This window comes from Adelges cooleyi, unplaced genomic scaffold (genome assembly GCF_023614345.1).
Source record: "Adelges cooleyi isolate 19-005CV unplaced genomic scaffold, UGA_ACOO_1.1 ACOO_flye_CR_arks_rails_tigmint_CR_PRNA_247, whole genome shotgun sequence".
NCBI lineage: Eukaryota > Metazoa > Arthropoda > Insecta > Hemiptera > Adelgidae > Adelges > Adelges cooleyi.
The window spans coordinates 11,633,589-11,649,227 of record NW_026095912.1 but is presented as its reverse complement, the minus strand read 5'-3'; the positions used below and the strand labels follow the sequence as shown (position 1 = coordinate 11,649,227).

Genomic DNA, 15,639 nt, shown 5'->3' with positions numbered 1-15,639 from the left:
AATAAAAAGGTATGACTAATTACGTTACTCAACCAAATTGAGAACTCCTCATTATAGCGTGAACCCAGTTTTAAGTTTTTTTAGATATATTTTAATGCGTTATTCTACCACTTTTGGTTATCTGCTCTCGTGATTTTGATCAGCCGTAAATTAACTAGAAACAACAAGACGAAACCTAGTGAATTGTTAGACTGCATACCTGTGACCATCATCTCAGTGTGCAGGCGATGAGTTAGGTAACGTTTTTGTGCTTCGATACTGAATGCTCGGTGGATACTCCCAAACAGACTTTTTCAGCTTGTTTCTTTTTCTTGTGATCCAGCGGCCGTAGTATAAATGATATGCAAAAAAATATTGAACTCGAACAGGAAGGTATTTATTTATTTAAAAAAAAAAAAAATTATGTAAAGATACTTCTACATAAGTTAATCGTTCCGCAATACTCAACCAGTCAGATGTAGTTGTCACACCGTATGGCGTATTGATTTCCACCCAGTTACCCTAATACGATTTAATATAATATGGACAGGTCAGTATCGAGTAGCCCGAATGATGAACCGCGATCACACAATGTAGATTAAATTCGAATAGAGCTTTTCTAATATTCCTGTACTGTAATCTATCTGACAAACAATTCTAACGTCGCATTAGTCACGGAGAACATACCTGTGGCCGATTTGTATTGTTCTCGATTTCGGGGTACATAAAGATTGTCAGATAGGTTTTTCAATATCATCAGCAACTTTGTACTCGATTTCAGGGGCGCCATGTGTTCAAACTCGGATGCAAAATTTTCAAATTGTTTATGCAAAAAAAATTATCAAGAAAAAACAAGTGATAAAAAATATTTTTTTTTTCAAATAAAAAGGTATGACTAATTACGTTACTCAACCAAATTGAGAACTCCTCATTATAGCGTGAACCCAGTTTTAAGTTTTTTTAGATATATTTTAATGCGTTATTCTACCACTTTTGGTTATCTGCTCTCGTGATTTTGATCAGCCGTAAATTAACTAGAAACAACAAGACGAAACCTAGTGAATTGTTAGACTGCATACCTGTGACCATCATCTCAGTGTGCAGGCGATGAGTTAGGTAACGTTTTTGTGCTTCGATACTGAATGCTCGGTGGATACTCCCAAACAGACTTTTTCAGCTTGTTTCTTTTTCTTGTGATCCAGCGGCCGTAGTATAAATGATATGCAAAAAAATATTGAACTCGAACAGGAAGGTATTTATTTATTTAAAAAAAAAAAAAATTATGTAAAGATACTTCTACATAAGTTAATCGTTCCGCAATACTCAACCAGTCAGATGTAGTTGTCACACCGTATGGCGTATTGATTTCCACCCAGTTACCCTAATACGATTTAATATAATATGGACAGGTCAGTATCGAGTAGCCCGAATGATGAACCGCGATCACACAATGTAGATTAAATTCGAATAGAGCTTTTCTAATATTCCTGTACTGTAATCTATCTGACAAACAATTCTAACGTCGCATTAGTCACGGAGAACATACCTGTGGCCGATTTGTATTGTTCTCGATTTCGGGGTACATAAAGATTGTCAGATAGGTTTTTCAATATCATCAGCAACTTTGTACTCGATTTCAGGGGCGCCATGTGTTCAAACTCGGATGCAAAATTTTCAAATTGTTTATGCAAAAAAAATTATCAAGAAAAAACAAGTGATAAAAAATATTTTTTTTTTCAAATAAAAAGGTATGACTAATTACGTTACTCAACCAAATTGAGAACTCCTCATTATAGCGTGAACCCAGTTTTAAGTTTTTTTAGATATATTTTAATGCGTTATTCTACCACTTTTGGTTATCTGCTCTCGTGATTTTGATCAGCCGTAAATTAACTAGAAACAACAAGACGAAACCTAGTGAATTGTTAGACTGCATACCTGTGACCATCATCTCAGTGTGCAGGCGATGAGTTAGGTAACGTTTTTGTGCTTCGATACTGAATGCTCGGTGGATACTCCCAAACAGACTTTTTCAGCTTGTTTCTTTTTCTTGTGATCCAGCGGCCGTAGTATAAATGATATGCAAAAAAATATTGAACTCGAACAGGAAGGTATTTATTTATTTAAAAAAAAAAAAAAATTATGTAAAGATACTTCTACATAAGTTAATCGTTCCGCAATACTCAACCAGTCAGATGTAGTTGTCACACCGTATGGCGTATTGATTTCCACCCAGTTACCCTAATACGATTTAATATAATATGGACAGGTCAGTATCGAGTAGCCCGAATGATGAACCGCGATCACACAATGTAGATTAAATTCGAATAGAGCTTTTCTAATATTCCTGTACTGTAATCTATCTGACAAACAATTCTAACGTCGCATTAGTCACGGAGAACATACCTGTGGCCGATTTGTATTGTTCTCGATTTCGGGGTACATAAAGATTGTCAGATAGGTTTTTCAATATCATCAGCAACTTTGTACTCGATTTCAGGGGCGCCATGTGTTCAAACTCGGATGCAAAATTTTCAAATTGTTTATGCAAAAAAAATTATCAAGAAAAAACAAGTGATAAAAAATATTTTTTTTTTCAAATAAAAAGGTATGACTAATTACGTTACTCAACCAAATTGAGAACTCCTCATTATAGCGTGAACCCAGTTTTAAGTTTTTTTAGATATATTTTAATGCGTTATTCTACCACTTTTGGTTATCTGCTCTCGTGATTTTGATCAGCCGTAAATTAACTAGAAACAACAAGACGAAACCTAGTGAATTGTTAGACTGCATACCTGTGACCATCATCTCAGTGTGCAGGCGATGAGTTAGGTAACGTTTTTGTGCTTCGATACTGAATGCTCGGTGGATACTCCCAAACAGACTTTTTCAGCTTGTTTCTTTTTCTTGTGATCCAGCGGCCGTAGTATAAATGATATGCAAAAAAATATTGAACTCGAACAGGAAGGTATTTATTTATTTAAAAAAAAAAAAATTATGTAAAGATACTTCTACATAAGTTAATCGTTCCGCAATACTCAACCAGTCAGATGTAGTTGTCACACCGTATGGCGTATTGATTTCCACCCAGTTACCCTAATACGATTTAATATAATATGGACAGGTCAGTATCGAGTAGCCCGAATGATGAACCGCGATCACACAATGTAGATTAAATTCGAATAGAGCTTTTCTAATATTCCTGTACTGTAATCTATCTGACAAACAATTCTAACGTCGCATTAGTCACGGAGAACATACCTGTGGCCGATTTGTATTGTTCTCGATTTCGGGGTACATAAAGATTGTCAGATAGGTTTTTCAATATCATCAGCAACTTTGTACTCGATTTCAGGGGCGCCATGTGTTCAAACTCGGATGCAAAATTTTCAAATTGTTTATGCAAAAAAAATTATCAAGAAAAAACAAGTGATAAAAAATATTTTTTTTTTCAAATAAAAAGGTATGACTAATTACGTTACTCAACCAAATTGAGAACTCCTCATTATAGCGTGAACCCAGTTTTAAGTTTTTTTAGATATATTTTAATGCGTTATTCTACCACTTTTGGTTATCTGCTCTCGTGATTTTGATCAGCCGTAAATTAACTAGAAACAACAAGACGAAACCTAGTGAATTGTTAGACTGCATACCTGTGACCATCATCTCAGTGTGCAGGCGATGAGTTAGGTAACGTTTTTGTGCTTCGATACTGAATGCTCGGTGGATACTCCCAAACAGACTTTTTCAGCTTGTTTCTTTTTCTTGTGATCCAGCGGCCGTAGTATAAATGATATGCAAAAAAATATTGAACTCGAACAGGAAGGTATTTATTTATTTAAAAAAAAAAAAATTATGTAAAGATACTTCTACATAAGTTAATCGTTCCGCAATACTCAACCAGTCAGATGTAGTTGTCACACCGTATGGCGTATTGATTTCCACCCAGTTACCCTAATACGATTTAATATAATATGGACAGGTCAGTATCGAGTAGCCCGAATGATGAACCGCGATCACACAATGTAGATTAAATTCGAATAGAGCTTTTCTAATATTCCTGTACTGTAATCTATCTGACAAACAATTCTAACGTCGCATTAGTCACGGAGAACATACCTGTGGCCGATTTGTATTGTTCTCGATTTCGGGGTACATAAAGATTGTCAGATAGGTTTTTCAATATCATCAGCAACTTTGTACTCGATTTCAGGGGCGCCATGTGTTCAAACTCGGATGCAAAATTTTCAAATTGTTTATGCAAAAAAAATTATCAAGAAAAAACAAGTGATAAAAAATATTTTTTTTTTCAAATAAAAAGGTATGACTAATTACGTTACTCAACCAAATTGAGAACTCCTCATTATAGCGTGAACCCAGTTTTAAGTTTTTTTAGATATATTTTAATGCGTTATTCTACCACTTTTGGTTATCTGCTCTCGTGATTTTGATCAGCCGTAAATTAACTAGAAACAACAAGACGAAACCTAGTGAATTGTTAGACTGCATACCTGTGACCATCATCTCAGTGTGCAGGCGATGAGTTAGGTAACGTTTTTGTGCTTCGATACTGAATGCTCGGTGGATACTCCCAAACAGACTTTTTCAGCTTGTTTCTTTTTCTTGTGATCCAGCGGCCGTAGTATAAATGATATGCAAAAAAATATTGAACTCGAACAGGAAGGTATTTATTTATTTAAAAAAAAAAAAAATTATGTAAAGATACTTCTACATAAGTTAATCGTTCCGCAATACTCAACCAGTCAGATGTAGTTGTCACACCGTATGGCGTATTGATTTCCACCCAGTTACCCTAATACGATTTAATATAATATGGACAGGTCAGTATCGAGTAGCCCGAATGATGAACCGCGATCACACAATGTAGATTAAATTCGAATAGAGCTTTTCTAATATTCCTGTACTGTAATCTATCTGACAAACAATTCTAACGTCGCATTAGTCACGGAGAACATACCTGTGGCCGATTTGTATTGTTCTCGATTTCGGGGTACATAAAGATTGTCAGATAGGTTTTTCAATATCATCAGCAACTTTGTACTCGATTTCAGGGGCGCCATGTGTTCAAACTCGGATGCAAAATTTTCAAATTGTTTATGCAAAAAAAATTATCAAGAAAAAACAAGTGATATAAAATATTTTTTTTTTCAAATAAAAAGGTATGACTAATTACGTTACTCAACCAAATTGAGAACTCCTCATTATAGCGTGAACCCAGTTTTAAGTTTTTTTAGATATATTTTAATGCGTTATTCTACCACTTTTGGTTATCTGCTCTCGTGATTTTGATCAGCCGTAAATTAACTAGAAACAACAAGACGAAACCTAGTGAATTGTTAGACTGCATACCTGTGACCATCATCTCAGTGTGCAGGCGATGAGTTAGGTAACGTTTTTGTGCTTCGATACTGAATGCTCGGTGGATACTCCCAAACAGACTTTTTCAGCTTGTTTCTTTTTCTTGTGATCCAGCGGCCGTAGTATAAATGATATGCAAAAAAATATTGAACTCGAACAGGAAGGTATTTATTTATTTAAAAAAAAAAAAAATTATGTAAAGATACTTCTACATAAGTTAATCGTTCCGCAATACTTAACCAGACAGATATAGTTATTAAGAAAAAACAAGCGATATTTAATATAAGATAATTAAGTAGAACTTTTAAAATGGTTTATTAATACTTTTATTGCGTTACTTAAAAGAAGTTATACGACGTTTTTCCCATAAAGTGTAACTATTATATTCTACCATTTTTGTAATCTGCGTTAGGTATCGTTTTTGAGTTCCGATACTGAATGAGCAGTGGATACTCTTAATTCGATAATTGTCAGCCATTGTCTTTTTTGGTTGATTCAGCGGCCGATATTTTATGTAGTATTAATGATTTGCAACAATTTTTTAAAAATATATTTTACTAATATTCGTTATAATATTAATACTTGATTTGTGTTCTAGTTCAGGATACGTTAAAGTTTTGAAGGTGTAAAGTGTTAAAATATTATTAGCAATATTGTACTCAAATTCAGGGACGCCATGTGTTCAAACTCAGATGTAAAATTTTGAATTTGTTTTTGCGAAAAACATTCATTCAAGATTAACAAGTCATATTAAAAAAAAATATAAATTAGGGTATGTATGAGTTATAAATATTTTTATTGCGTTACTCGCCCAAAGGGTTTGAACCCAGTTTGAAATCTATTTAAAGAATATCTTTGTCATTCATTTGGTATTTTTTATCTGCTTTCGTGTCATTATCAGTCGATCAGTCGGGTGTCATCATCATATCCTAAATATATATAAATCCATACAGAAACATTCTTTTTGTCATGCTACCTAAGTTATATTATTTTGAACCACATAAATATTCATACATTTTTAAAAACTTTTGTTATTCGATTATTACTTTAATTAACTTACTATTCATGCTGTCCACTCGGACTGGAATATGGTTCATGATAATTTAATTCACTAATTTTACAGAACAAAATAAAAATACGACGTGAATATTTAGCAAGTGTAATTTTTCTTGAGTGTATTTTTAAATATAATCTTATTATTTATATTGTTAAAAATACTAAAACATTTATGGTTTAATTTTTAAGTTTAGCTTTTTTGGTTTGAAAAATACTTACAGTTAACAAACATAAATTTAACCTATCATTGATATAGTTTGTGAATTTTGGTGTATGCTATTCAGCAACATGATTTTAAACTTTCTAGTTTTTTAATCATCATTGTTTGTTCGTTTTGGACCAACTCCATATCTTTTTTTAGTTTTTGTATATTTGTAGTTGCATGCCTCGCGTTTTCACATTCAATCTAAAAACACAGAATAAAATATTTAGAACTGTAATGGACTGCTAATGAAGTACACACGCAGCAATGGACAGCAGCGAATATATAGCATATGAAGAGAACAAATTAGTGTGACCATGCTTAAACTAAAATCGCTCATTTGTTCTGCTACACTGAAAAATATTGTATCATGGATGACCATAGAGTAATAAAAAGACGACGTTTGATTATTACATAGAAGCGGAAAATGACACGGAGCAGTAAACGGTAAATGTATACGTATTTTATCTATCTACAGTCCAAGTACTAAAGTGACCTTAATTCAATGACCTACGGTTTGGCTTTAAATCAGTTCCAATACCTTAGTATAAGTAAGATAGGAAACGTCGTCTCTACATTACTCTATGGTTGCTACATGGCTTATTATTAAAATAAAATGGCTAAATAAACCTTATGTTATCTGCAATCCACATTTAATGTTGTTAGTATTGATAAGAGATCATTTTATAAATCAAGAATAACCAGTCGAAAAAAGTGCAAACACTAGATTTACAATTGGGGATTAAACTGTGACCTTACGTTAATCACACTTGACGCGTCGCAAACTACGGTTTTGCATCAAGCCCAAAATCATATCCAAATTGTCATACGTATGAAAATAATTACTAATTTACAATAACATTTATACATTATCCTTTTTTTAACTTTTGTCACACACATTAAAAAGACACGTTTAAATTAACTGTTTGGTATATTATTAAAATAAATTTTTCTCATATTTAAGCAGTTTACCTTTTAATTTTTTAACGAAAAACCTATGAAAAAAGTTGAGAAAACAATCTTGTGATGGCAAAATTGTTATGTAACATTATGATGACTCTTTTATTTATAAAACCGTTTTCATTTATCACTTCATAGTAGTCTATATAAACTACTCTTCATCACTATTATTTTTTTATTTCTCTAAATAATTTTATGTTTCCCACATTATTTATAATTTAATTATATTTGCCTGTTCTTCTAAGTCCTTAATCTCTCGTCTGATGGCTCCAGTTTGTTTCACTGATTGCACAATACTTGAACTGTTGGCGTGTATAGCTGCTAATAGTTTGTAACATTTTCTAATTGTTTCATCTTTTTTAGCTACCTAAATACATTTTTTGTTTTTTTTAGTTGAAGTTAATTTTTTATAGACGGATTTTGGTTATGGATACCTTAAACATAAGTTCATCAATTAAGATGAAACATCGCTCTACTTTTCCATCTAATGAATTAATGTCTTTTTGAACTAATCTTGTATCACTCAAATTCTTATTTATCTCTTTTTTTTGTTTTTCAATATTTGAAATTATTTCTAATATTCTTAGCGTGTAACTAGATCTATAAACGAAATAAATTAATATATTTTAAACATTAAATAATTTAAATATATTTTACAATTTTTTCATTTTACTGACTTCTAGAAATATTACCTTGAATTATAATTGGATTTAGACTCCAAATCATTTCTGCATAATTTTATTAAATTTTCTTTTTTCTTAATTTCATCGAATATGGTTTGAAGTTTTAACTTTTCATTTGTGTACACTGATTCTAACCTATTGTTGTTGGCCTAAATCATGAATTTCAAACATTTAACTTTCAAAAAAACAATGTTTTAACGAAATATGTATTGGTATGCCTTACATTTTTTTTATTCAGTTCTTCTTTTAACTCCGATATTACTGATTTCTGTTCAACTGCATAAAGATTCCATTTATTTTTCATTTTTTCTAATTTTTCTGGTGATGCCTTGATTTTATTTTTTAATTTATCAATTATAACAGGATTATTTACTATATTCAAGCTCTTTTCATGAACAGAGTATTTTTTTTTTAACATTTCTAGGTCAGTCTTGCGGTTTTTATTATTGGAATTTTCCTACACAAATATTCAATATTTTAAGCACAAAGTACTGTTTTAAATATAATAATCACAACAAGTTATATATAACAAAACACACTTGAACAATTAATTGTTTTAAATTTTGTTTTTCAGCTATTAGTTTCTCGATAATTGATGACTTGGAATCTTGTTTTGGTGTTACATTTTTAAAAATACTAGAGTCTTTTGCAATTGAAATTTCACTATTTTTTCTTGATACATTATTTACATTTGTATTGCTGCTTGTTTCTTCATACTAAAATAATTTAAAAAATTTAATTAAATATTAAATTTAAATATGTATAATCAAATGTATCCATTATTATTACCTGAGATAAGGAGGCACATGGATTGGCTTTCTTAAATTCATAAATGTTTAGTAATCGACTAACATTGAGAGTTATTATTGAAGGAACCAAACATTTTAGATCTGATGGTTGTTCGGTGATAAATTTTAAATTATTGACACAAAAATTTTTCCATTCTAAAAAGTTAAAACAAAAAAAAATATTTATTTAAATTAAAACATTTTAATAGTATTTTTATTTTATAAGTAAATAGAGGAACTAAAAAAATGTACTCATTCATATATTTTTAACTTCGATAAATTGATTATTTATTAACTTTTTTTCTTGTAAATAAGATTTTAAAAAATGGATACATTTTTTTATTCCAAATTCAAGTTCATATTTTGTTGTATACAACAGAACTGGTTTAAAATACTTTGTAAATAATACCTAGGTATTTTAAATTTCAGGCTAGTAATAAATTATTAACTTTTTCGAAATAAAACAAACCACATCTAAATGTGTGAGTCATTTTGGAGGTACTGTCAAAATATATTCTCAAATTTTTAAAACAAATTGCAAGAAATTACAAAATTTTCAAATGCAAGCTTGAGAGCAGTATAAATACCACCATAGGAGTAATGGTGTAACTTCCAAACAAACGAGCGCAAAAGGTTAAATGTGACAAATTATAGTATAGTCAAATCCTTTATAATCTTGTTTAATTGTTAAGTTATACAGGTACAATACATGGATGGTATACATAATAAATCGAAGTACATAAATCTGTAATGTATTTCAATTATATACATATTAATTGTTATAAAATATGTAATCACTATACCTGCTGGGGTACATTTTCGAGTGTACCCAGGTATGCTTATACCAGTTTCTAATGGAACAGAAACAAATGGGTGTTGTGGAGAATACAAAATATTTGTTTTGACCCTCTCAGAAGATAAACTTTCTTTCAATGTTTTTAGTATTGCAAATCGTCGACCTAAATGAAAATGTCGAATATAATAATGAATGGAGAAACAAATTACTCTAAATATTATGCTATACTTTTCAACTCTACAATATTTTCAGTGTCTTTTGGTAATTTTTCTATCAAAAACATTAAGATCCTCCTCATATCAACTATATTACCATATAGAATTGTTTGATATCCAATATCAGATTTGTAACCAACTTTCTAAAAGAAAAAATTGTAGATGTTAAATGGGATTGCTATTATTATTTAAATTAAAACTTGGGATTTGAAAAGCAAAAAGGGACCACTTTACAACATTATCCATAATTGAGTAAGTGCTCTTTTCTGAACCTTGATTATTTTCAAACAATATGTGACATCAGTAAACAAAGTTTGCAACTGTAGTTTGCCTACAATAGGTACCTTCCCCCGAGATCAATTTATACTTAGGCTTGATTATCTCAAGTGGATTTTCTTAAGTTGTTCTCAAAATAAATTCTGCCTTCAAGAGGTCCCTTTTCCCATATAAGCATGTGCATTTACCTATTCTTGATTATTGGATAAACTGAATCAATAATTGCAGAAACGACAAGTCGGTTTTTTTTTTTTTAATTGAGTTTTTAGTAAAAACACATTCTAGTATGTGTTACTGTCCGTTGTGTATAAACAAATTTATACTTAAAAAATTGACACATGTGGTTTCTGCAATCAACGATTAAGCTATAATAATATACCTAACCCTTAATACGGTTTTTTCAAGTAACAATAATATATAGATTTGTATTAATACATTAATGTCTTTACCAAAATTCAAATGCTAAAGATTTACTTACTCTTTTTAAGTTGAAAAATAATGAACTAAATCGTTAAATAGATAACAATAATGGAATTTTAAAAAATGATCATAAAAAATAAAGGTAATAAAAATTAATATTTTAAGTATAACTAAGCAAGGCAATGCTTTTTTATGTTCATAATCTTATAGATAACCTTTAGTGATACGTGCATTACTTATCCAGCCACTGAGTTACATCAGCAATTAATTATTTTCCAGTCAAATAAAAATATATATATATTTTTTTTTTAATTTTTAATTAAACATGTCATTTGAGAAACGCCTTCAGTCACAACATCTAAATTTTACAGAAGGAAAAATCTTCCGTTAACACAGGGATGGAGAAAGCATTTGAAAACCCAATTTTCAATCCTTTAAATCACTGTAGCCGACATGACAGGCCAATTTTTATTTCATTAAAATTTAAATTTAAATAGGCTGAAATAACTTAAATAGGTCTTACAGTATTTTTCAAGTAATGCCATGTTTACAGAAATACCATAAGGTGGGACTAATGATGTTTTTTTCTATGAACGGCAAATCCAAATCCTTATTTAGAACGAAAAAAAAACCTTGGGACAAGAGGTGTTTCACCATAGAATGTGTGTCTCAAAAACAGATTCAATTATTTTCGATTATATTATAAATTACAAATTATTTTTCTAAAAATATATTGAGGCAGGGCTGGAAGTGATTAAGTGATCAATATGATCAAAAAGTAATCTTTCACAATTTTGTTAAAAATAAAAAAGTTTTTTTTGCAACTGTAATATAAATTAAAACTTGTTTATTTAATTAAAAAAAATTGTTATTTGTTAAACTTTTAGCAATGTACACTATAATATACTATCTCTCACAAAGTGGTGCATTGCTTAATATAAATCGGCGGTTTTGAATCAGAAGGACATATCAATAAAAACCCATTTAATTTATTTGTGTGTAAAGAATTTAGTATTAAAATGACATAATTCTTAAAGCATAGGACCAAAGTGGTATAAGTGATACTAATGTAATACATATATTTTTATTATCAAGTTGACAGATTTGTGTTACTTTTGTTTTCTTTTATTTGTAAGGTTTCTTATATACTAACAAACATCACAATTTCGAAACTAATTTGTGATCGTTTCATAGTGACAAAAGATAGCATGACCTTCATGAGTGTATAAAATTAACAGAAAATTTAAAGCAGATTAAAATTAGACTGGGATAAACAATTACCTCGCGCACTTCATGGAAAATTTACTAGAATTTGCCTATAAATTCTATACAATAGTTATAGCCAAATCGGGTTACAATATAATAATGCCTACCTATAATAAATTAATTTTAGATAAAATGTATGTACCTATTACCTATGACTTAAGATAATTATAAACATCTAATACAAACTAAATTATTATTTAATAACTAATTATTTCAAAATAATTGTTATTTACTTTGCAAGCTTCGGCTACAGTGATGCCATATTGATATCGAGCAGACATAGATCTAGGAATTGTATTTGATATTTTTATCGATGGCTGTATTTTTTGTAAACATTTTATGACGGATTTTATAAAATTTTCTTGAGTCATGTTGGCCAAAGAAGTTTCATTTTCTGAGAACTCACTAAAAACAAATAAATGTTCTAACTTAAAATTGTTTAAACCTAAAACGTCTTAGGTTGATATTTAAAAACAAAATTTAGTTAAGTTATAGCATTTATACTAAATTTATTAATAGTTTAACTATTCGCATGTACCTAATAATAATTACTTAATATTACATTAGCTATGTGCAATTAATATACTTAAAAAACTTCTATACATTCAATATAACTAATAATGTGAACTAACCACAAAATGTTAGGATAATGCTTTCAAAAAATGAAAGATAATTTTTAAAACAAAATTCAATAAATTTGAGTTACCAACTAATTTTTAAAGAAGCCAAAAAATATTATTATTTTGTAATCGGTTTAACCTGTTGTTGGTTAACCTATATTACGAAACACAATGGCTAAACTGTGAGCGCTGCACTCACACATTACTTTTTTCATTATTTTTAATTACTCCATAAACTCAGAACATTGAATCATCTGATAGAAAGAAGTATCTTTTTACTCACTACCAATAGTTAATATATTTTTTGTAATTTCTATTATTGAAAAATAAATTAAAATTAAAAACTGCATTTTTTTTTTTTAAATTGTGTAGTACAAAATAATAAAAATTGATGAAATAAATGTAAAAAACCTCATAATTTAAATTTAATGATTATAAATGATTTAAAATAATTAACTGAATCACTTTCTGAGGATATTATTATGTTGCTACAGGATACACAATAATATGTAAAATACAATTGATAAACTGCTCACTTTATCGGTACAGTCAACTTAGTTCACTGATAACTCCCGAGGAAATAGTTGCGGCTTCTTTTTTTTTTTATAATTATTTGTAAACTTATTATTTGAAGGTAATAATAGAATCAAGCCAATTGACAAACATTTATATGACTGACGTTCAAAAAGTTATCTGTATGAGCGCCGCGCTCAGATGTTTACCAACGACGGGTTAATATAATTTATTGTTTTTAATTGAACAAACATATAAATACATTTTTCTTAGATCTCTCAATCTGTTAAGCTTGTTTTCTGTAATTTCAACAGTTTATGTTTACTCGTACTATTTTGGTAGTTAGGTACACCACTTCATCTCACGTCTTAAAACAATTAAAAAACCTATTTTAATATTAGAAATTTACACCAGTTACTTGGTACCATGGACTTCAATTTATCTATTATTTTTAAAAATGTTGCTTACACTAGATATAAACTAAAACATTATTAATTACAATTGAAATGATAATTGGGCAATAGTTATTAATGTACAATGTCACTTACGACATTTTTCCTTTGTACCGTCTATATAGTTTTATATACTTATCAAAGATAGAAAATGAATATAAACCGTTCATCGTTGATTAATAAAGTAGAAACATACCATAAGGATATAAGTAAAATGACGTTTTACACATAGCAGTAGGTGCACAAGCTGGATATTTTGATAATTAGTTCATATCGCTATGAACCAATATCACATTCTCATTAATTAAAATGTATAACCCTAACGTTGTAAATAACTCATTGCCTATTCATAATAATAATTAGATACAGAGATGTACATACCATCCGATTCCTTTGAGAGTGAAAAAAATAATTCCGTCTATTTCTTCCATTGTGGATCCAGCGAAATCACGGGAATTACTTGGTACTATACTCTGTTGAGATCTACAAAACCGTATCTAAACTGACAGATGGCCATACACAAAATGCACGAAAATATGTTCACATGACGCAACAGACGAGAAGACATGATAAACTCAAACGAGGTCACGTAACGACTATCGAGCAACGACACGTATACAAGTGAAGTCGCCTAATATCCCTTCGAACGTAACTTGTAGGTAGGTAGAATATTCTAGAACCGAAACCAGAAAAGTGATCGTAAACTGTATATATATAGTTATGAATCATGAACTATAATTACTTAGGTGTGTATTATATAAATAAATAAATAAATAGACTGTAAGGCGTAAGCGATCACGATTCACGTTTTGCGTACGCGTTTTAAGAATTTAGATCACCACATTCCACAATAATACTAGACACAGAGTGAAAAGTGAATTGTGATCTATGTGAACATCGCAGCCTCCAGGACATGACGCATCCCGATTCCCGTCGCGGACATATGTTTATTTTGTTTGCTATGGATTGAAAAATGGCGTCGTTCGTTTTGCCCATTGGCCTAAAAAGAAACGGATTCATAGTAGAGGGAGAAATCCGAAGGTCAACCATGTATTCTATAGAAAGAGATAGAGAACGTTGGGAATTTCGTGGGAGAAACAGTTCTATATCATGGAATAATACTATGTAATATTATTTTCATAGATAATAATTATTATGATAACATGGTACCGCGGTCGATAGGCATGGAAGAACCGAGGGTGGTGGAGGTAAAGTCCAGCGCGCAGTACGACATAGGTATGCCGGCAACTAAACCTGCACAATGGCCGTCGTTGTTTTCGGGCGGCCAGGACATTGACAGGGAGATAAACGGCGGCCATGTTCAGAAAATCATCAACGCCCGTCGCAAGAGACAGGCATACCTGTTGCATTGATAAACGTAACCGCCGGCGTTTTCAGTCTTTGGATAATGGTAGTTTAACGTTACATCGCCAAAATCATAGAGTAATAATCACGGAACATATTATCACAGAATAACATATTCAAGGTGGATTTATGATGGTGATAAATCCACCTTGAACATATTATTACAAAATGAATCCGTGATAATATGATACTCTACGGCCATAGTACAGAAGCAGCAAAGTGACGTCACCTGATACAACAATCAGACACTGATAACAAATTACACGGGCATCATGTGCCCCCCACGAAATCAGTTGACAATATTCTCGGAGCACAAATCAGTGTATATATGTGTAGTTTTTCATATATACATAATAGGATAACACAGATATATATAATAAAATAGATTGCTAACTAGCGATAAGAATTGAAGCCGACGGTCCGCCATTCTGGTGGGATTTATGTGTGTTATCAATGCATATAATATATATCTGTAATTGTTATAAACATATATTATTCTCGCGTGATAAAGTTCTAATTCCCACCGAAATGGCGGAAAGTGGCTGCTTCAATCTTCTCTATTGGTGGCATCATAGACCTATAAAGATGGGTCTATGTATGATTTCTTTATAGGTATATGGGTGGCATGTACAGTTAGCGATCTAGTTTATTATATATATATCTATG

The 15,639-nt window shown here is 30.5% G+C and overlaps 1 protein-coding gene across 5 annotated transcripts; it reads right to left on the bottom strand.

Annotated features, from left to right (window-relative positions):
* Positions 1 to 5,553: 5,553 nt before the first annotated feature.
* On the bottom strand, positions 5,554 to 14,583 carry LOC126837092 (coiled-coil domain-containing protein 22). Of its 5 annotated transcripts, XR_007685444.1 has the most exons (14): positions 14,351 to 14,583; positions 13,990 to 14,281; positions 12,257 to 12,428; positions 10,075 to 10,204; positions 9,854 to 10,009; positions 9,052 to 9,206; positions 8,802 to 8,978; positions 8,486 to 8,719; positions 8,272 to 8,411; positions 8,014 to 8,179; positions 7,812 to 7,946; positions 6,637 to 6,823; positions 6,422 to 6,472; positions 5,556 to 6,290 (listed from the first exon to the last, which is right to left on the bottom strand). XR_007685444.1 is itself a non-coding variant. In XM_050570887.1 (11 exons), exons 1-11 carry the CDS (start codon positions 14,037 to 14,039, stop codon positions 6,698 to 6,700), a joined length of 1,641 nt encoding a protein of 546 aa, XP_050426844.1. In that variant the 5' UTR covers positions 14,040 to 14,583; the 3' UTR covers positions 6,507 to 6,697. The 5 variants fall into 5 exon arrangements, 1 of the variants encoding a protein (XP_050426844.1); XR_007685443.1 differs by having other exon boundaries at positions 5,555 to 6,337; positions 13,990 to 14,583; XR_007685442.1 differs by having other exon boundaries at positions 13,990 to 14,583.
* Between the last annotated feature and the right edge of the window lie 1,056 nt (positions 14,584 to 15,639).

Excerpts from the sequence above, each read along its gene's own strand:
- LOC126837092 (XM_050570887.1), bottom strand. The coding sequence starts at position 14,039 with ATGGAAGAAATAGACGGAATTATTTTTTTCACTCTCAAAGGAATCGGA. Across the intron at positions 8,979-9,051 it reads CATGTGCCTCCTTATCTCAG|TATGAAGAAACAAGCAGCAA; the intron begins GTAATAATAATG and ends AAATTATTTTAG. Across the intron at positions 7,947-8,013 it reads TTGATGAACTTATGTTTAAG|GTAGCTAAAAAAGATGAAAC; the intron begins GTATCCATAACC and ends AAATGTATTTAG.